The sequence below is a fragment of the Zeus faber genome (assembly GCF_960531495.2).
Source record: "Zeus faber genome assembly, chromosome: 16".
Lineage (NCBI taxonomy): Eukaryota > Metazoa > Chordata > Actinopteri > Zeiformes > Zeidae > Zeus > Zeus faber.
In genome coordinates this window covers 19,525,649-19,548,508 of record NC_137202.1, presented here as the reverse complement: position 1 = coordinate 19,548,508, position 22,860 = coordinate 19,525,649, and the positions used below count along the sequence as shown (strand labels likewise).

Sequence of the window (22,860 nt, the reverse complement as noted above, 5' to 3'; positions counted from 1 at the left end):
ACCTAATGTGGTGGCACGGTGGCGCAGTGCATTGCACTGCTGCCTCACAGCAAGAAGGTCCTGGGTTCGATTCCCGCCTGGGGCGCTGTTGGCACCGTGCTCCAGCGGGTTATCTCCCAAATAGGAGCCTTTCTGTGTGGAGTTTGCATGTTCTCCCCGTGCTCACATGGGGTTTCCTCCACCTCACGTCAGTAAGGACCCCAACTAAAAACATGCACCCATCATCGTCTGACCAGCGATGGACATTTATCATCTGGTCCCCGGGCGCGTCCACATATGCTGCCCACTGCTCCTGGCTGTGCCCCCGGAGGAAGGACAAGCCAAGGATGGGTCAAAAGCAGAGAATCCATTTCACCGGCCACCATCAAAAGCATGTGCGTGCGTGTGTGTGTGTGTGTGTGCAAGCATGTGTTGTAGAGTGGTGTGTTGCGTGATAAATAAATACTGTTTCTTCTTCTAATGGAGGTGAGTAAACAATTAAAACAATGCAAAACCTTTAACACTGAAACATAATAATGCACTTTACATTTGTAATGATGCTAGCCAAGTCATAAAGGGAAAGAAGGTCAATAAAACATAAAAGTGTCCAATACAGACTGGTCGACCCATCGGATCCTACAGCTGGACCTTTCCCTACCTAATAGAATCTTACCCTTGCACGATAAACAAAATATAAAACATTGAACTTCTTCCCGGATAAAATTTAAGACAAACAATCTTAATTGGCTGCATATATTATGCCATCAGAGATTTATAACTTCTTTTGGAGATTTTCTATGAACTTTTCATAATGGCTAAGACTTGTTATCTAATTAAACTTTGGTGTCTTTGTAAGAATTTCCATCGGTGTGATTCGTGTCAATCCTTGTTCTTGGCCATCAGCTCCATTGGCTCATGGACTCCAGTGTCGTCATAGAGTCCGGCGATGTCGAGATGGATGTCCGAACCTGCAACCTTGAGCACATTCTTGACTTCTGTAATGCACTTCTAACTGGCCTTCCCAAAGTAACTACTGAAAGGCTTCAGCTCATCCAAAACTCGGCTGCCCGACTACTAACTAGAACTAAGAAGAGAGAACACATCACCCCAGTCCTGGCTGCCTTACACTGGCTTCCAGTTACATCTAGAGTAGACTTTAAGGTCCTTCTCCTCATATATAAAGCTCTAAATGGGCAAGGACCAGAATACATCAGCAACTCCCTTACTAACTATGTGCCCCCAAGAGAGCTACGATCATCTACTGCTGGCCTGTTAGAAGCACCAAGTAATACACAGAAGAAAATCGGGAATGCAGCCTTCGAAACTTATGCCCCAAAGCTTTGGAATGCACTACCTATAGATATTAGGAAAGCCGGCTCATAAGTCACCAAACATTTTACAAACGCCACCCTCCTTAGCCTGCGGCATGTCCAATGCCATTCAATTTTGCCAAGTCATTAAGCTAGTTTTATCCAGTTGTTCCGCCAGGCCTTTCATCCCATCCCTAGTGTAGTTAATGAATCTTTGTTGGTTTTAGTATATGTAGTTAATGCAATCGACATTTTTGTTTGTGGTTACCTACCAAAAGAACACAGATTCCAATCCTGCAGTTATTTGATTTTGGCCTTTATATTCATCCAGAAATCCACGTGGTACGCCGATAGAATCTATATAAATCCTGTTGTCAAAAGTTCCTCCAGGTGCTTTTTGCTTGTATCTGTGTGTTTTGGACTTTGCAGTCATATTGTAAGCCGTTAGCGTGGTTGATCAGTGTGGAAGACATTGAATGGCATCACGAGCTGTACCGGAGCACAGGTGCCGCGCCAGTTAAATGGTAACTTGGCTCTGAGTGTCAATCAGACGGTCCTGAATTGCAGATGACGTACTGCCAGCTGCTGCACCATAGGTTGCAAAGCTTGGTATTTGGAAAGTGAATGGATCCCGTACAGGGTGTTTCACGGACATATTTTACTGTCTGTACATGTCTTTTCTGTTGATCCCCACAATGAATTACTGAACAAAAGTCAAATATGCTCGCTGTTTGTCCTTCTGTGAAGTTTAACACGACCCAAGGGTTTGCAAGCCTAACGGACCTCTTGGTCCTGTATGCGGCTGCCACAGCTGTGAATGCAAGTGATGGCTAGGTAGGGGTGTCAGTGGCCCGGGCTGGCTGGATTTGGAGAGACGGACTGGGTTGACAAGAGGAGACAAGCAGGTAAGGGGAAGACGAGACAACGAGACATAAACTAGGAATAGGCGCTAGGAACTTGGAAGGGAGCCAATAGCAATACAACTCGGGGAAAGCTAGTTGACAGTCTGGCAAGGAATGACTAGGAAGCTGGGACTAAATACTGTGCAGGTAATTGATCCCAGGTGTGTGCAATCGGGCTTGAGTAGGGAGCTGCAGATGGGGCAAGGGCGGCCTCTGGGCCTCTGGGCCGTGGGCCTAACACTTCCTCCCTCATTTACTGCCATAACTATGACAGGAAGAGGCCACGTGACCAGTTGTAGTTCCAGTTTTCCTGGACCTAATTTAGTTTTTCTATACATGTTGTCGTCCAATGTTCATGTTTTTGTGTAAATGTTGTTTGTTTCTATGTTTAATTGTCTCACCGTTGTGATTCTCCCCCTCTTGGAGTAGTGATCAGTTGGGACAGGACAGAGTTATTGCAGCAGTTCTTGATGATTTAAGAATTAATAAAGAGTTGAATTGCAGGTTGAGGTGCCAGAGGAGCATTAACAAAGCAACAACACAATATGATGCTACCGTGGAACTGCTCAGCTCTCTCTAGAGAGCTGATTTCTATTTATAGAATGGAGACTCTTGTTGCATCATCGGCTTGTTGGAGCGCCTCGGGTTAGAAACAATTCTTTGTGATCCATATGTTCTTTTGTGATCAGTTGTGCACATGTCAGTATATGTTGTTCCTGGCACATAGTCACTTGAGTACATGTTGTTCTGCACGTACACGTTAGGACATAATGTCGTACGCCAACCCTCTCAGTCTTTAGGACCCATTATTAGTTGGAGGAGCCGGCAGAGAATGTATGACTTCAGATCAGAAGATTGCAGACCTTGATCAGTGCGTGCATGATGGCTCTGGAGCCAACAAGTAAACATGTAAGAAATGAATGAAAGACACAAACTTCTGAAATACTAGTTATTATGACAAAATAAAGATGCAAATTTGGTATGTGAAACAACAATGTGTCAAGTTAAGTCAAGTCACACCTTCTCTGCACAGGAATTTAGTCACTGTATCTGCATTTTTATGTTTGGCTGGTACTGAAAAGGTGCAGGCTTTTGGTTCAGTGACAATTTCGCTGCTGGGAGATTGCTGATAGAACAAACTCTGGGAACGGTGATAGTGACCAGATAACAGTTGGCCTGGCACTCTTGGTTGGAAGGCGAATTATAGATTAGACAATACAGAATACAGAATTATTTAGTTCTAAATAAAAAAAATGGAATAATAGAACAAAGAATAACCCCACCCCTTGGCCTGTTCTCACTATATTCTAAGAATTGTACCACTATAGCTAGAGAGCTATGATATCGTCTTGTGTTCCTCTGACCTGGACACATGCCACAAAGACTCACAAACTTTGTTGACTCTTTTGGCACAATGAGGCATAGTTAAAAGACGACTGACTGTGGTCCTGAGAGTTCTTCCTGGTTTGTGTATAATTTGCATTTATGTTATATACTGAGGTGCACGGCCATTTATAGCTTTATTTACAAGTAGCAGAATTTATAGATTTGAATATATATATATATATATATTGTGAGATTATTTTGTTACAGTATGTGTATGTATGTGAGGAATAAACCTCTTGAATCTTGAGTCTTGAATAAATTAATTAAGTAAAATGTAAAAGTATAACTGGACAATCTAATTGGACAATCTGATCACTAACGGTTTACAGGATGTAATTCATGTGTGGCTTTTGTCAACAGAAGACAGACAAAACTGCATTGGTTTCCTGGTCAGCACTTCATGCGGGGACAGTTCAGTCAGACCATGTGATAGTCCTTGCATTCCCATCATGACTAATGGCAAGAATGAAACTCAGTTGAGCTCACCTTCACCAGGATTCCATGAAGAAAAACATGTCAATTATGACTAAACAATATTTTTTACCATGACAAGGCATCAGCTTGGTAAGCCCATCATGAGGTGTTTAAAATGAGCGGAGTGAAACTGAACTTTGTTATAATGCAGAACTGGCATTCTCTCATTGTTTTCTCCCTCCTTTTTGACAAATGGTACTTACCATATGTCAAACAAGTAAAGCAATTAAAGACTAGTGGGGGAGATACTCCTCAGTGCCAAGTGGCTCTGCCACTACACACTTTGGCTTGCCACAACAATAGTTCTGGGATGCCTGTGAGTAGAGAAAAAACAAGGTTATTGAGGAATCCTGTGTCCTCATCTGTGGAGAAGACAACCATTCTAAGATAAGAGCAATATCGGGTACGGCGGTGTCTTTGTTGAATGTTGGCTCCAACATTTCCTATAGAGATGGAGTAAAGTACATTAATGTAAACAACACAGATAGGGAGATCAAAGTGAGAGGGTTATGACATCAAAAAATTAAACGGATGTTGTGTGTACCTCATTAATCAGCTACACTGCTGAGGGAGTCTCTGCCCACAGGTAAGGGATTAGGGAGTGAGACGGAGTCTTTCTGGCCATGGTGCGCCAACATGGCGAAAGTTTTAGTGTCCATTCCACAATACGGCACGCTGGCCACAGTTATATATAACAACTGAGGATTATTATTGTAATAATGCGGATAACAATCATCCTCTCGGGTGCAAGAGGAATGGTGTTCCGCTGCTGGGCTGCTCACAAGCCTGTGCGCTGATCCCCTCTGTAAGACAGACAAACATTAAGAAAACTCCTTGCTTGGTGGCCGTAGGAAAGGGAACTGTGCTGTCGTCTGCAGCTGGTGCTTGACCACGTTCCTTTGTCTGCTACATACCCCCCCCAGAAGTGGCAAAGTGGCGAGAAAGTCAGCCATGACCATCTGCGCCGCCAGCCTGTGGACCACCCAGAAGTTAAAGGGCTGGAGAGTCAGGTACCACTGGGTGATCTTGGCATTTGTGTCCTTTATGTGGGGGAGCCACTGCAGAGGGCGGGGTCTGAACAGAGGGTGAAAGATCATCCCAGGAGGTAGTAGCGGAGGGAACCGACTGCCCACTTGATAGCTAAACACTCATTCTCCACCGTGCTTAACTTGACTCACGCTCTGATAGCTTGCGGCTGAGGTACAGCACCAGACGCTTGGTCCCCTCCACCTCCTGAGACAAGACTGTGTTCAGCCCTCTGTTAGACGTGTCGGTCTGCAGACAGAAAGGGAGAGAGAACTTAGGGTTAAACAGCACTGGCTTCCCACAGAGAGCTGACTTTACACTCGTAAAAGCCTGCTGGCACTTCTCTCATAGCCGGCCAGCCCCAAGAACTGCCTCATCTCCTTCTTGGTCTTGGGTCTCGGCGTTCTTGCTACTCCAGCGGTTTAACCAAGCTGGGGTCAGACCAGGCCTTTGCCCAAGTGTCACCCCAGATACCATACCTCCCGCCGTCCGATGGCACACTTCTTTGGGTAGGTGGTGAGCCCAGCCCGCCTCAGGGTCTCAAGCACAGCGCCCACATGCTGCATATGCCATTCCCAGGTGTCGCTGTGAGGAGTCTCTGAAAGGTGGCTGGGACACCGAACAGCCTGAACGGAAGTGTGTGAAAGTGGTATAAGCCAAACAGCGTGGAGAATGCAAATTTTTCCTTGGACTCCTGAGACAAAGGAATCTGCCAGTAGCCCTTGGTTAAATCCAGTGTTGTGAAAAAAATGAGCTGTACCTAATTGGTCGAGAAGTTCATCGACCGAGGGTTAGGGTAGGCGTTGAACTTGGACACCACGTTCACCCTTTGGTAGTCCAAGCAGAACCGGACTGACCCATCGGGATACCCACCAGCACAATGGGACTAGACCAGTCACTCGTGGACTCCTCAACAGAATTTCGCCCATGTCTGGCATGGCCTCTAATTACGCCTGCACGATCTTGCGTTTGTGTTCGAGCAGGCTATACCGCCGAGAGCACACCTTCACCCCTGGGGTCGTCTCCACATGGTGCTGTATGAGGGACGTGAGGCCTGGCAGGGAGGAGAAAACATCAGAGAAGCTACGCTTAAGTGTAGCTATGTCCGCCCTCTTGGACGGAGAGAGATGGTCACTTAACAGGGCCATGGTACGAACAGCTGCTTTTTGAATCTCCAGCCCCAACTCATCCTGCGGACCAGAGACACTCCATTCTTCTAAGAGGTTTAGGTGATAAATCTGTTTGCCCCCTGCCTGTCAGACCGTTAGACCTCAGATAATCTACCTCACCATCCCGACGTATGACCACAAAAAACTTGCCACTTTGCGAGCAATTTAGAGCTGGACGTATGGAGCAACACTATCACCTTGTCTCCCGGTGCAAATTGTCTGAGTCGAGCCCCCCGGTCATATAAGAGGCACTGACATTTCTGAGCCCGGAGGAAATTCTTCTATCCGCTGAATCAGCACCTGTAACTTTGCTCTCAGGTCCATAACATACTGTATTTCATTCTTACTGGCACGAGGACATTCCTCACAGTTTTTTTTATTAGGTCTAGGACCCCCGGGGGTCTCCTGCCAAAGAAGAGTTCAAAGGGAGAAACTCCTGTGGAAGCCTGGGGAATCTACGCAACGCAAACAACAGGGAGTCCAACCACTTGTCCCAATCACAGCTATCGTCGTGAACAAACTTTTGAAACATGTTTTTCAGCGTTTTATTAAACTGCTCCACCAGACCGTCGGTCTGGGGATGGTAAACACTGGTCCAAATTGAGCGGGCGCCCAGTAACTCGTAAAGTTCCCAAAGTGTACGTGACATAAAGTTAGTGCCGTGGTCGGTCAGGATTTCCTTTGGAATCCTGACTTCAAATGACCTGAAACAGTGCCTGCGCCATACTTTTGGCTCTAATACTACGCGGGTGATATGGTGAACATATTGTGTGATTTTGGGATGTTTTTCCAGGAAACGCACACCTGAAAGCCTTGGCCTCAAATGCATGGTCCGCTACAGGCTAAAGATAATGGCATGTGGGGAGAGGTTTCCTAACTACATCCGGGCCCCAAATGGAGCTGACGCCAATCCAGTCAGCCAGCTCTATGAAGGTTCAAGATTCGAGATTAAAGCGGTTTATTTGTCACATACATATACATCCGTCATACATATACAGTTTGCAGTGAAATGTCATGGTCAGGGCTCAAATTGACTCTTAACATGTTCACTTCGAATGGCTCTCAGATGCTGTCATGTGATATTTTTGATATGTAAGATCTGGTATTCAACAAAATAAATCTTAATAACCAGTAAACTTTATTTTTTTTTAATTTTCTGTTTAAAACCACTTAATCCGGCCCGTCAGCAATAAAACTGCCAATATGCTTTACAACCACTATGGTTAGCAGACTGGCTGCAGACCTCCGCATCTCTGTGTGATTTTCTTTCGAAATGATTGGTTTGGGTTTTAATTTGTCTAGTATTTATTTGTGTGCTTCTCAGGTGTGTGTGTCGTGTACGTTTATAGCAAAATGAGACGATTAAAAACCGTATGTACTTGGATTTATTATAATAACTGATTGATTACTGATGATTCGTTATTGATCATAATTGTTTTGTTTTTTAATATCAAACACCGGCTCTTTAACAAGTAGGGCCTCCCACGTGGTTGTGCCTACGTCATCAAAAAGCGCCGCGTTACGACCCAAAATACACGCGAACGAAGATATCAAGTACAGCAAAAACTATTATTATTCTAATTATTATTACTTCATAAAACCGAGTGATTTATTCTTCTGAGAAACGGACGCTGATATTTTGAGGAGGAAAGAAAACCCTGAACGTGCCTCAATTGAAAGGGACCGACGACAGCAGAGATGTAGGTGCACGGACATGAACAGAAGTTGAATTTCTAAAAGATGGCGACAGCTTGAGACTCGAACTGCTGCTGCTGCTGCTGCTGCTGCTGTTGTTCCGAGACCTTTTGTTTTGCCTCCCGCCAGTTGTGTTTCCGTCGGACCCCCGACGACGACCTGGTTTAAAATGTGCGAGGTGAACGGAGAGTACGCCGGGCTCCCAGAACGCCGAGTGGCTCCGAGGTAAACACCGTCAGCGCGGTCGTATCCCGGCAAACGACCTGTCTCCTGGTCGCTTTAAGCCTCTTTCACACTACGCGACTCGTTTCAATCGTGAACGACGAGAGCTGGAGCAGGCCCTGTGAGCATTTATTCGATTTTCGAACTGGTTGTAATTCTGACTGAACTAGTTGTCAATCTACTCTTTGATATATTAACAAAAACACATTGTTGATATCAAAAATGTGCTTCTTCATATCAATGATTAATTGCATCTTTTGATAACAATAACCTTAAAATATTGATATCAAGAATTCCATATAATGGGAATTGTTGCTAGCAACAATAAAACATGATATAAACAATTTGAATTGTTGATATTGCAATTGTGCATTAAAAGCAATGGGAAGCGGTTTAAAAAATGCTTTATTAACAATTGGTAATTTTGGTATCAACGATGTGATTTCATGATAACAATGTCTGGTTTTGATTTCAACAATGTGTTCATTATTTCAGTAAGAATTGAAACAAGTTTGAAAAAGTGAATAAATGCTCAAACGGCTTGCCATACGCAGCGCACATTTTACAACAGATATTTGCAGATTTACTCTCTTCTGAGTACACACATAACTGCTGTCATTGAGGAGCACACATCTAAAGACGGAGAACAGAAGAGTCATGTAGAACTCCAGCACTCTCCAGAATGTAGGTTCCTGTAAGGGGCAAAAAACGTTGCGATATGTTGACACCAAAATAAACATGGATCCCATACAGTTCGAGACTGTGGTGGTTTGTGCAGCCAAATTGCATTGCTGGCATTCTACACTGATCAGACTGTCATGAGTCATCGCCATTTACCATCGATCTCATTGGCTACAGAATATTTCCTTTGCGATTTGAGGCTTTGACACGCACACATACCAAATTACTTTAGAAAGACTTGACTCGATAAAATCAAACATGTTTGATTGAATCGCCACCTTGACGATTGGGATTGTGTAGAGACAGATTTAAGTCTTACACACACACACACACACACACACACACACACACACACACGTGGATTGAAAAATCATGTTTTTCAATCAGTTTTTTTCCCCCATATATGCACAATACGTGAGCAACACACATTTCAAGTAGGTGTAGAAAGAATGATTGGTTATTTCCATCTACCCATTCCCAGTGAGTCCAAGAAGTGTGTCAAATGCAAGGAGACTACAGCAGCTTTGGTCATCAAGGCAGGAGAAACACTTTGCCGGTAAGATAAACATATGTCTTTGTTGTAAAATCCCTATTGGTGACAAATGGAAATGGAATGAGGAATAAAAGTAATGTCCTGCAATGAATCATTCTCAAGACTTTGGTAAGCTTCCTAAGCATTATACTGGTGATGAAGAAAGAGTCTAGGTTAGACCTTGTCTGGTCCTGGGTGAAACTATAGCAAATTATTCCTGTGATGGCGGATTGTGCAGTTCAGTGGACTGATACGGAATGTCTCTGTCTATTACACAAGGAGCTGTTTTAAGGAATACTTTGTCCACAAGTTCAGAGCAGTGCTTGGCAAGAATAGAATACTTTTTCCTGGAGAAAAGGTAAGAATCATGATAACTTATAGTTCAACTTGATGTTCTCAGTACATTCAAAGCTTTTTTTACTCTTGGGTGGGACTAATTAAGTGATACATCTTCCTGTTGAAGTCACTAAAACCATGATAAAGTGCAAGGTTTGCAACCATTTTCTTTTTCTGTCTATCATATGGAGACATCCGACTACTTTTCGAAAACGGGAAACACACATTGTGTTTCCCGTTTTCTAAAATATTTGTTATCAGTGTTTTTTAAGGCTTAAGCATTTACCCAATCAAAGTGTCTCTAAGGTCAGTGAGAATCTGCTGCAGACCTTTCAGTTTCAGCCTCCAGTTTCTCAATAGTAATGCATTCAGCGTGTTATGAGCAGTTATCAATAATAGTAACCGACATTTAATGTTGCCTGGGGTTGGAGAGATGCCTTTCATTTATAACATCCTCAAAACCTTCGCCTGACCCTCAAAACTCTAAAGAGAGCTAGGATACAGCATGCTCCTTCATTTCCAGAGCTCAGATTTTTGTTTTAATCATCTTACAGGTATTGCTGGCTGTGTCTGGAGGCGCCTCTTCCTGTGCAATGCTCAACCAAGTTCAAGAGGTACCTTTCTAAATGTTCATTTGACAGACCTTGCATCCAAAAAAGGCATACTACTAATAGTATGAACATGTATGTAGTACACCATTTCAGACACAAGGATCCTTTCACACTGATTTCACCAATCAAAGGTTATAGCCATTAACAGTGGGGGAAGAAACACATTATATATTTCATCAGTATAATGTCACATATAACTCTGTTTTATTTTCTTAGGGTTTGAGTCAAAAGGCACACAAGAAGTTGAGGTTCAAACCTGGAATTGTCTACATTGACGGTAATTCAGTATAATTCACAAAAATCGAAGACTGAATTTTACAGTCAAAGTATTCAGACCCCTTCACACATTTTTACATTGTGGCTACATTAAGTTACATTTAAGCTTGACTTTAAAATGTATTTTACCTCAGCAATCTACACCTAACATCCCACGATGACAAAGCAGAAACAGGCTTTTAGATATTTTTTAAAAAGGGCAGGGGTCTAAATACTTTCTGAATGCACGGTATCGCACAACTTTGGCCCATATCTGTCTGCCTCTACTTATGCATATGGTTTTCCAAGAGGGTGGAGTCCTGGGTCAGTCTTTGGAGGAGAGACGAAGGACAATGGCAGAGATGCAGTCTTTGTTTGAAAGCACTGGCTTTCCATATCATATTCTCCCTCTCGAACAGGTCAGTGTTTTCATTGCATCATGTTACTTTCAGTGGATTATTATGATGTTCATTATGCACATTCGTTATTGTTTAGGTTGTTCGGTGGTAGCACACAGTTTGGATTTTAATGGTCTCCATATGTAAGAAATTGCTTTACTACTTTACTTCATTAAAATTATATTGAACTGCACGAGGGACAACATGGTCCCACTAAGCTCTCATTGCGCAATCATTTTTACACCCCCTTTCTTCCTGTCCAAAAACACCTGTAAAATGAATCTGTACATGACTTGTCGCAGTGGTGCAATATTTACACCGCTCCTCTGTAGGTTAGGGATGCAACACTACAGTGGGCTTACGGTTCGGTATGTATCACCGTTTTGGGTTAATGATACGGGTTTGGTATCTCTGTGTATTTATTTGTATTTATTTTTATAAAAAATTGATAAATGGTGTAAAAATGTTTTTATAGTAGTCTGCCATAAATAACTAGTGTAACGCTCTGTGTGTATGACTGTGGGGGGGGGGGGGTTCAAGTCCATTGGTATGTTATCATTTGCACAAGTTCATCTGATTGGTGTGTGTGTGTGTGTGTGTGTGTGTGTGTGTGTGTGTGTGTGTGTGTGTGTGTGTGTGTGTGTGAGAAAGTTCGGATATTTCCAAACCCGAAACCGTGGGTTGATAAATCCATCCGCTGCGCTCTGAATGCTCGCACGGCTGCTTACAACGACGGTCTTGTATCCGGAAATATGGACAATTACAAAGCGGCGTCGTACAATCTGTGGAGGGTGGTGAGGGACGCTAAACGGACGTACAGGGAGACTGTGGAGCTACAGATGGAGCGGGGGGACACAAGACGCTTGTGGGAGGTGCTGCGGACGATAACAAACTACAAGAGCAGCTCCTCCCCAGCCACGAGTGTGGACGCCTCCCTGGCCAACCAACTGAACTCCTTTTATGCGCGGTATGAGTCTGGCAACAGCACCGCTGGCTCGCCGGCTAATTGGAGTTACACCGCTGGGGATGAGCGCGCACTCTGTGGCCGTGCACGAAGTCAGGAACGCTCTGATGCGGGTGAGCACCAGGAAAGCTGCGGGCCCAGACGGCATATCTGGGTGAGTACTGAAAACCTGTGCTAACCAGCTAGCTCCGGTGTTCACTACAATATTCAACATCTCCCTGGCTGAATCAGTGGACCCGTCCTGCTTCAAGAGGTCCACCATCGTTCCTGTCCCGAAGATCGCCTCTCCTGCCTGCCTGAAGGACTACCGTCCACTGGCCCTCACCTCGGTGGTCATGAAGTGTTTCGAGAAGCTGATTTTCCCGCAAGCCATAAGAACTGTCAATGCTGACCTCACCAGGGGTCCTCACTGAGCCACACACATAGGCTCCACTACCGTACTGTACTGTATGTAGCATACTGTACCGCATACTGTGTCACTGTTCTGGGTTGTTCGGTGATACCGTACTGCGCCTTACTGTTGTATACTGTGCTGTATATCTCACAAACACTACACACTCACTTTATTCACATGCCACTTTAATGCACATATCTGTATATACATAATTAGCCTATCTCATATACATAAGTCTATCCCATGTACGTAAGACTATTCCCTTTATCTATTCCATTTTATTTTTTTTAGAAGAACAATCTTTAATCGTCACACACCACACTACAACACAACACATGCACGCATGCACGCACACACACACACACACACACACACACACACACGCACACGCTTTGGATGGTGGCCAGTGAAATGAGGCCTCTGCATTTAACCCATCCTGGCTTGTCCTTCCTCCGGGGGGGGCAGCCAGGAGCAGTGGGCAGCATTCGTGGACGCGCCCGGGGACCTGGTCTGATATTTTGTATATTTTTTTTTCTTTTTTTTTTTTTTGTGCAAGTGGGTCCATCGCTGGTCAGACGATGATGGGTGCATGTTTTTGGGGGGGGGTCCTTACTGACGTTAGGTGGAGGAAACCCCATGTGAGCACGGGGAGAACATGCAAACTCCACACAGAAAGGCTCCTATTTGGGAGATAACCCGCCGGAGCACGGTGCCAACAGCGCCCCAGGCGGGAATCGAACCCAGGAACTTCTTGCTGTGAGGCAGCAGTGCAAATAAAATGCCACGCAGTATTTTTATTTTATTCTATAAGCATTTGACTTACAGGTATAACAGGTATAAACAGTATTTTTCACACATAAATAGTAAATGTAAAATGAGTTATTGAAATAAAACCTCACAATTGCGATCTCTCCCAGTGCCAAAACTCATACTCACATACACCACACAATAGGCCAATAGGCCTTGGGATGGGTGGGGTGCAAGCTATGTGGGTGGGGATGCTGCCGGCACCTGCCATCTTGCGTGTCACGCTCCTGCCCCAGCGTGCTTCTCGTCTGTCCCGTAATTTGAATCCCACTCATATTAGCTAAGAACACATACACTCGCACGCCAAGCCTACTCTGAACAACACTCCACCAGACCAGGGTCTGCGGTGCAGGAGGGGTGTGAGTGAATCGTGTTTGACTTGCCTGAAGGACTCGCACCCTCAACCCTGCAATTTTTACTGCAATAGCCAACAGCACACATTGAGCACTGGGGTTTTCTGGGGTGGCCGGTCGCTGGTGGGTGACAAGGTGGGCCCCCCTGCCGGCTGGGCCCCCCTGACAGCTGGGCTGGAATCCAGGGGGCTTGCGCCTGGTGGCTTAAGGTGTGCTGCGACCTGGCAGGGCTGTGGAGAGCGCCGCTGGGTGCCTTCGGGGGGGCCCCCTGGGGGGGCTGCTTGCTGTTGTGGGTGTGGGTGTGGGTTGGGGAGTGGGGGGTGGCTGTTGGCCTTTTGCTCCTGCTATGCGGCTTCTCTGTGGCGGGCGCCCCGGATGCTGGGGGTAGTGGAGGGCCCGTATATCTGGCGGCCTGCTGGCATCGGCCTGCGCTGAGCACACTCTGCTACGTGGATGGGAACTCGGTGCTCACGCCGGGTAGGGTTGTCTGGTCGGCTGCGGTGGGGCGGGCCTTGCCCTTAGGCGTGGCCTGGGTGGGCGGTTTGGGCGGGGTGTCGGTCTGTCGATGAGGGCCGGGATGCGGGCCTGTGGTCCGTGCCTGGCATCCGCGGTTCGGGTTCTGTGCCTGCACCTGGTGGTTGGTTGTATGTGTGCCACCCTGGAGTGTGGGGTCTCCTCGTGCTCCCTGGGACTGGTTTATGCTCCTCGGGGCCGTGCATCAGGGTTGCTCCACGGCCCTCTGGCTTCTCTGGGGCCCGGGGGTCTTCTGTGGCTGCAGGGCAGGGTGCTCAGGGCTTTCCTACAGCTGTACGGTGTCTACGTGGCTGAGGAGCTTGGCGGGCTTTGGGGCTGTTTCCGCTGCTTGGAGGCGCCACAACATAATACCGACCTTATACACCAGAACGAACTGGGATAAGTCATGTGCACTCACCGGTGGACACCTTATATATATATATATATATATATATATATATATATATATATATATATATATATATATATATATATATATATATATATATATATACACACATACACACACACACACACACACACACACACACACACACACACACACACACACAGGCAGTCCCATCACACGCACACACCACCAAACCTGCAAATAAATAAATAAATAAATACGATTTCAGTGAGACCAGTGCGTGGTGCCATTGCTCTGTGAACCTGACGTGGCAGTGGGTGCGCTCCTTTTCAGCCAGGGCACCTCCCGGCGAGGGAGGAGCACAGGATATCTCTCACACGGAGCCGGCAACTTAAACCAACAACGCAACCTAAAGTGTAAAACTTGAAGAAAAAAAAAAAAAAAGAATGTCCGTCACCCAGCGACACTCAGTTACCTTCATTCCTACATAAGAGCCGTTCAAAAGAACCGGATCGTTCCTAAACCACATGGTGCGAATTGATTGCACTCTTTACAAAGACATTTCTTTGCAGTTTGATTTCGTATTTCTATGGAAAAGCTGTGAGAGCTGTGCAGTTCTCACAGCTGTTAAAAAAAAAAAAAAAAAAAAGACCGTGCAAAAATAGAAAAATGCTGCGGCTCCGCATGGAACCCGGGCCGACCCCGATGCCAGTGGAGCTCCAACAGTGGATTTAATCGGAAACAGCACTCACGGCACACCAGTGCGTCCAGTGGATTTCGACTGTGATACTGTAATACCGCAGTTCACACGTGCGTATTGAACCGTGGGCGGCGTACCGAACGGTTCGATAACATACCGTGTGCCGTTGCATCCCTAGACAGCAACAGAAGTTGCATTTGTGAGAATTTTCATGTGCAAGGCTCGAACAAAAGTTTACAAAAGCGTAAGGAGAATGATCCTTAAACAAATGGTTTCACTTGCACAACACAAGAATGAATAGCCGGATTGCACTGTTTCTGTTTCAAACCATCCATTTCACATTTGGCTCCGTCAGGTCCTTGACCTTCCCAGTTCAGTCCTGGAACCAGTCCATTCATCCTCAGACAAGCAAGCGGAGAGCTACAAAGCTGTTGTCAATGGCTTCAATCGGACAAACCTTCACCCAGAGAAACGAGCAGATGGATCGGGGTTTGACGGTCAGATCGACAACACCACCCCTGCTCCTCTGTCAATAGACGAGGGCCACACCCGAACACTGCAGAAACTCTTCTGCTCATTGAAGACTCTGACAGCTAAAGAGGACCTGCTTCACACACTCAGGTCAGACACATCGGAAAGATTTTACATTTTCACAATTTCAGTTTCATGTATTTGGTTGATACATGGCAAAGAGGCATGTTGGTATGTTTAGTTTATCACAAAATGCTTATATTCACAATGCTTTGTCTCCTCATAGACAACACCTGCTAATCCACACTGCACGGACTGAAGGTTACAGCAAATTGATGCTTGGAGAGAATTGTACAAGACTGGCTGTCAAACTGTTGGCTAGTGTATCGATGGGCAGAGGAGCACAGTTGGCCGTTGATACGGTAGGTTTCCACATGACAGAATGTAACACAAAATGGTCAGAGGGTAATTCTCACCTAGAGATGGAGATTTCCTGGGATTTTTTTGTCATGAATTTGAGGGGTAGTTATGTTGTTTACATAAGCAAACCTTTTTGGGCGGATACGATCCTCCCCCCCCCCCCCCTTAGAGAAATTATATTAACCCCTCACATCCTTGTGTTGCTCATCTGTAGGGATTCTCTGATCCCAGGTTTGGCAACATTGTCACGGTGCGGCCGATGAGGGACTACACCGTGAAAGAAATTTCTTACTATAATTATATGTGGAAGATTCCCTGTGTTTTCATACCTAGCTTGGACACAAAGGTAAGTTTTCCAAATTAGCAGTGTTTGAACCAAAGCTCTCATGTCAGGTTGCACATTGTTTTGAAGCCCTGAATAGCAAATCAAATAATTAAAACATCTAAATTTGGGTTGTAAGTGGTCAAGTCCACATTTTGAATGACTGACTCATCTCGTATTTGACACAAGGCCGAGTGCATGTTCAATAGAGCTCCAATAGCTGAACTCTTATTATACATATTATTATAGTATTCAGGGGGGATTAAATTGCTGGAGAGCATCAGAGGCGTGTGTTATACCATGCCTCTGATACACCCCTGGAACATAGTTTATGTGATGTTAACTCTACTTTTGTTTTTGGCAAACAAAACGGCGGCAGTGCCTAGAGACCTACAGGCCTAAAGTGATGTTTTTTGAACGGTTATTTATTTTATTTATTATTTTTTGCTGTGAAGAATGTAATGTAAATAAAATTAAAAAAAATAACTAAAAACGAATTCTGTATTTACTGTGGAGAGATTAAAGAGCTGCATGTGGCTGCATGGTATTTTTATAATATACTTTTATATTGTGCCTCTTTTTGCCAAAAAATATACAGAAAACTAATTGATTTTCATTTAAAAACCCATATCATGTACACATTTTGGGGTAGTATGCTGTTTAAGCCATAATTAATCCTATAAAATCTATAGCCTTAGTCAATATTTTTATTTCCACAGACAAAAGACAAGGCCAGTATCCAGCGCCTAACAGAAAGCTTTGTTGTGAAGCTCCAGGGTGACTTTCCTTCAACTGTCAGCACCATCTACAGGTAAATTGAAGAAGATCGTGCAACGCTGAAAATGTCAGTTTATATACTGACTAGCTATTATCAAGTTAGAAAAACGATGTCTTCCCCCGGAATCTGAATAAGGGGGAAGGAATACTTAATTTGAACTATTCCGGTAGTCACTGTGTTATACACTGCCTACTGCTGTCCGATGGACACACTTCTTTTATCTAAGCTACTTCAAATAGTGGGACTGCAGTGCCATATAGACTTAACCTGACTTGACCCATAAGTAGTAGAAATACATCAAATCCTCCCCTAAACCCCTTTGCCTCTGTGGATGAGTAGAGTATTTATCTTATACTACCTGCGCATTGGTTCTCATTGGATAAACATATAAAACTGCACCCTTTTACCCGCGTTTATGTAAATCCCCTAGGACCAGTGAGAAACTCCAGACTGCAAGTCTCAATCAGGGCACCAGCAAAGACAGCTTTTCCAAGTGTCTCCTTTGTATGTGTGCCTTCGACACTCTTGTTGGTAAGTATTATGGGTTTATGCACTAATTACAGGGATTGTTTTATTTGTCTGTCCTTATTATCAAGGTTCAGATGACAAGTTCAATAACAAATTCGTTCCTGTGTGTGTCCAGTACTAAGATAGCATGCTGACTGTGTTAGCTGAATGCAAGGCTGCGGGGTGGATTCAACCAGTCCAACTCCTGTGAAATTAAGTAAATATTATTAGTCATATAATTATTATTATTAAGTCGAACTTCAATAGTGTTTTAACTTGTAAACGTGGCAGTGTGGTTAAACATTGTTGGTCAATATTGCTGGTCAATATTGCTGTACATGTAAAAGTTTAATGCGTCTAACAAACGAAACCATTTATCCATCCACAACTGTGAATTGGGGCTTGGAAAATCTCGTCAGCAACAAAACTCATCTGAATGACATGGCAACCCTACGGCACCAACAACATTCACAGGCAGCGTCGCAGACTGAAAGATAGTTCAGAATTTAGCTGGACTGTGTTGACTTCACCAAAACTGTTCCATTGCCAAGGTGGCTTTTTCCCTGGTTATTAAATGTTTCTATGAGAGGGAAACTATTTAAATTGCAATTTGTATTTGCACTGCCACCTGTAGAAGCCTATAAAGAACAACCTGTTTGCAGGTCACTTTAGGTTTTCTAGTGAATGCTTGGTAAAATTGCTGGACTCTACAGTGTCCGTTAACATCACTGAATGGTGTGTGTGTCCTTTCCTCATATTGTGCTTGTCTTTTATGTGTCTCCCTTCATTTCTCGTACAGGGGAGACTACAGCTTTCCAGGCCATACTTATCTCGGAGCGTCTCTCCCAGAGGGGTGTAGTTAAAGTGACAAACACCGGGGGCACTGCTGTCATGCAGGGTATGCTTTAGTTATCTCAGAAAGCAATGAGTGATTCAATATCTGGGTCATATCATTTTTATTTTCTTAAGAATGTAAATTGGCATGTTAGCAGTTGTTATAAGAGGTAAAATAAATATATTGGTGCTTAGTGTTGGGAGTGAGATTCCTTTCTTTTTGTAATTTCTGAACCCAAATCTGGACAGACGTGCTTGATCTCAATAGAGTGTCAATCCTAGTCTTTGACTTTTGGACAAAGATTTTCTATTTATATTGAATACGTTCAGACCCATATTCAGATTATATTGGATGTAAGATGTTTAAACTATTACATTTATAAAGATGATAAACATAATAACCAGCAATTATATTCATTTGTATTATTAATGTTGCTGTTGTTAAAAATAGATGGGAAATAATTTGATAGGTAGGTTTAATTTAGACAGCAAAACAATCATGAGAAAATCCTGCTGGACGAGTGTCATACTGTATCTTAAACATTTACCTCACTGATACCTCACTGAATACTACACAAAAGCAGTCGCTTGTTTGAAGTGCAGCCAGTTGTCTGTGATTTCCTCATGACCAGATTCGAAAAAAGCTAAACTGTACAGACAGGAATGCATGGTCATATGAGAGCAAGAGCTGCAAATTGAGACATGATGGCTGTCATTGGATGATGGACAGTTTATAAGAACAGTAATTCAGAGGATCTGGTATTGAATCCCTTGCGCTGATGATTAGAGGACTGCATACAGAAGTCCAGTTTAGCCAAACAATTTCACACTCTATGCTTATAGAAACAGGCTTGATAAATCTCTATGAGCCCGGAACCAAATGGCTTGGTTGGCTACCAAGCTGCAACAACCACTGAGTGCCAACAAAGTTATCAAGTGGGCACCTTTTTCAGCAAAGATATTTAGTTGAATAAGGCGCACTTCACCTCCGGGGAGTTCAACAGTGGCTTTTCCCAGAACCTCCCACGTCTGTACCCTGTTCCCTTGTTGGTCCTCATCTGACCTCTCATCCTGCTGGAGAGAGGGGAGCCACCTGTAACTCCCATAGAGCTGTGACAGAAACCCAACCAGACGACCAATACACCACCAGCGCATATTCGTCCTCTGGCTCGCGCCCTGCGTATGACTATTAACCCGACAATTCTAAATTATTTTTAATCTTACTCATTGATATGCTAACTACCTAAGATGATTCAATTGATAGATACTTTATTCATCAAAAGGCGGGGATATCATATCTGGGATATCTGAGATGTCAATTTCAATTGGTGTACTATCACATATTAAAAATCAACTGACAAGCTTTGTTGAGAGATTGTGGTTAAAATAAATTAGCAGTTGTCTTCACATTTGATTTAACTGTAAAAATGTTTATTTTTTTTAATTTTATTTTATTTTTTACTACTACATGAAATACCTGTAAAGTTAGTCAAGCTGTTGTGATAAATGTCTAATTGGTTCATTTAAACTCTAGATAGGCAAAGATCTGCCGACACAGAACAGTGCTGTGTGTCAGGGCCAAAGCAAGAAGGAGAAGAGGGCTGTGAAGCTCAAGGCCAGGGAGGTTGCTGTTCTCATGTCATGTAAGTGGTTTCATATTTAAAAGTGATGTGTTATGTTGTGTCATATGGTTTAAATGTCTACTTATAGAGAATCTTGGAAGGAAAATGTACCTGTTTGTTCAGAATAATAAATGAATAATAAATACAGTATTCATATTACAGGGCAAATAAAAGTTTGGAGATGGAAAGCCTGTTGTGTTACAGCTGTCGACTGACTGTCAAAGACATGGTAGGTCCACAGCACAGTGCCTGAGTCAGCCATCGTTTAAATCAAAAAACAATTCAAACAATTCAATTCTGCCTCTCCACCATTCTCTACCATATTCTTAGTCATCGTTGGAGGTTCTCCCGCAGTACATCCTGTCCGAGGCCCAGCGGAGGAAGAACAGGTGAATAAGAGATTTCATCGTTGTCCCATTAATGATATTAGAATTTGTAATTATAAATCCTCCACTATCCAATCTCATGGACAGCAATATAAAGGTAAAAGTATTTATGTTTAAAATGATTACTTTAAAGTGGGGAACGGTCAGAATATTGGTCCAATTATTTATAATTTGCTCATGGTGGCAAGATTAATTTTTTTTTTCTTTTAGGGCACCAACTTTTGTGTTGTTCATTTTATTTCATACAAAAAGTATTTGGGGGATATATAAATACATCTATTCATATTATTAGTGTGAAAAACGGTTAATTATTTGCTGATTTTTTTCTGTTGCCGCTTTAGCCTACTAGCTACATACGGCAGCAAAAATGTCTTTGTCCAAAAATGGAGTATGTATGTCCTTTGTACTCACATACTGAAGTGTGCTGGACCTTCATTAATGTGTAGTACGTCATTCCAGATGAGCAACTCAGAAGCTTTTCAATCAAATCTTATGCTCTTCTCTCGTATTCTCTTCTCTCCTCTTGTTTCACTCTATAGATCTCACATGAGAGTGGAGATCAGTGAGTTCCTCCTAGATGAAGAGTTCAATGGGTGTGGAGAAGAGTCCTAGACACCAGAAGAGCCCAAGTGAATGTAATGCAATGCAAACCCTGTTCTCCAGTCTATGCATTACATTAACACTTTGCATATACCTTAAACATTGCATAACATTAACATTTATTTGGCTTCATAACCAAAAAAAAAAGTTATGTTTTTTTCTCGTGTCAATTTGAGTTTTTAAGTTAACATAGTTCACTTCAGGCATAAAGCTTTTCTGCTTCTGTCAGAAATTGTATCTTGTTGGTGCTCTCTGACAACCTGAAAATATCATATCAGTAGTAGACTACTATTTCATTGTTATAATATGAGACTATCAGAAGGTTATTCTATTAAGAAAAATAATATTTTATTATTTCCCTTTTTTATCCTTTGTGCAATTACTAATGCTAGTGTCCAATTGGCACAAAGTTTAGTAAGCAGGGTGTCTGACCAAGCTTGACAAACTACTCAAAAGTAAAAATAAAACTTCCAGGTTTTGACCGCTGACAAATTTGGGACCCAAGTTAAAGAGACTGGGATTTTGTACCTGTTAGGGAAAACTAATGGGTTATTATTGCGTGTGCAATTTCCCCCTTTGGACAATAAAGTGTGTATCTGCAGGATGTTTACTGAATTACATTTCATGTTATGTTTCAAACAATTCTAGCACAAATCCAGCATTTCCTAATTTTAAAGCAAATCCTCACTCATTTATTTTCTGTTTCTCTGACTATCACCCATGAAAATGAATGTGATATTTGTATTGGACTACATATTGGTCTTATTGCACAAATGCCTCTTTATTTTGCAGGCCTTGCTTTAATCTCAAATTGAATTTAAAAGATTTCTCATAAATTTCATACTTTATTCTCCAAAAAGTTTTTTTGTTTTTTTTCGCCTCGTTTCCTCGTTTTTTACGAATTTGACGGTGGCATATTGTGTAAGATTAACGAATATTATTTTTTTTTCAGGAGGCTGTCGTGTTAAGGAAAAGAGTAACATAACAACCTAAGATAATGAGAAAAGGAGTCCTTTTTATGACAAAATGATCTTATTACAAGAAAGATATTCTTATTTATTATTTGTATTATTAGATATGTAGTGCAGTAAATGGTAAGGAAAGGAGCTGCAGTTCACAATCAGAATGTTCAGCCAGTCTTGTTTAATGTTGGGTTGCATTACCTTTGTCTTCAAGGCAGCATAACGACACCACAGACTGCACGGTTATCCAAATTAAAAAATAATTAGTCTAGAAATTATTTTTGGAGATGAACAGCAGCTTTGAACAATATAAGGGTTGTGTAAATGTCACAATCTGCCAACGCAACCCATTTATAAATGTAGTGTAGCCTGCATTTTTTGTGACCGGATCTGAAATTTTATAAGTTGCCTTAAAATCACACCTTCCCCTCATTTTTGCCTCTAATAAATTTGGTGCTGGATGCACACATTGGTTATTGATTGGTTCCTCATTTTGAGTTAATGAACTGCAAACCAAACATGTGGGTCCCCGGCCATGTCACAGTTTTTATAATCTTTTTGTCCTAGAGAAAAATGCTCTTCCATATTGCCCTTGTGGCTGCAGAAGTGTTTACCTGACTGCAGCAGTTGGAACAGGCCATGGTTGGGATGGAAAGGATCCTCTTGTGATAATTCTCTTAGCTCTGGTCCTGCACCAGCTGGATCTAAACATTCTGCAGGGTGGGGAGTGTTGTCCCGGTGTTATGCTTGGAAGTTCTCTGAGGGCTCTGTGGTCCTGAGAGGATTGTTTTTCCTCAATGGCACCAAAAGAAGGTTCTCCAGAGCTGCAGAGAGATGTAGAACTTCCTCTGCTGCCTGTGGTGGTAGAGGTGCTGCCATGC

The 22,860-nt window shown here is 43.1% G+C and overlaps 1 protein-coding gene across 4 annotated transcripts; it reads left to right on the top strand.

The window, feature by feature from the left end:
- Nucleotides 1–7,778: 7,778 nt before the first annotated feature.
- Nucleotides 7,779–22,403, top strand: ctu2 (cytosolic thiouridylase subunit 2 homolog (S. pombe)). Of its 4 annotated transcripts, XM_080017202.1 has the most exons (17): nucleotides 7,779–7,946; nucleotides 8,071–8,166; nucleotides 9,326–9,400; nucleotides 9,656–9,734; nucleotides 10,267–10,326; nucleotides 10,540–10,600; nucleotides 10,888–10,997; nucleotides 15,433–15,698; nucleotides 15,835–15,970; nucleotides 16,183–16,314; nucleotides 17,010–17,101; nucleotides 17,499–17,599; nucleotides 18,375–18,473; nucleotides 19,944–20,052; nucleotides 20,194–20,260; nucleotides 20,362–20,420; nucleotides 20,957–22,403. In XM_080017202.1, exons 2-17 carry the CDS (start codon nucleotides 8,111–8,113, stop codon nucleotides 21,027–21,029), a joined length of 1,575 nt encoding a protein of 524 aa, XP_079873328.1. In that variant the 5' UTR covers nucleotides 7,779–7,946; nucleotides 8,071–8,110; the 3' UTR covers nucleotides 21,030–22,403. The 4 variants fall into 4 exon arrangements, with proteins under 4 accessions (XP_079873328.1, XP_079873329.1, XP_079873327.1 ...); XM_080017203.1 differs by having other exon boundaries at nucleotides 7,779–8,166; nucleotides 9,659–9,734; XM_080017201.1 differs by having other exon boundaries at nucleotides 7,779–8,166.
- Nucleotides 22,404–22,860: the final 457 nt, after the last annotated feature.

What these genes read in the sequence shown, in the direction of transcription:
- ctu2 (XM_080017202.1), top strand. Translation starts at nt 8,111, where the DNA reads ATGTGCGAGGTGAACGGAGAGTACGCCGGGCTCCCAGAACGCCGAGTG. An exon ending in ATATTCTCCCTCTCGAACAG is followed by an intron (nt 10,998 to 15,432) that starts GTCAGTGTTTTC and finishes TGGCTCCGTCAG; the next exon opens with GTCCTTGACCTTCCCAGTTC. An exon ending in TGCCTTCGACACTCTTGTTG is followed by an intron (nt 17,600 to 18,374) that starts GTAAGTATTATG and finishes TTTCTCGTACAG; the next exon opens with GGGAGACTACAGCTTTCCAG.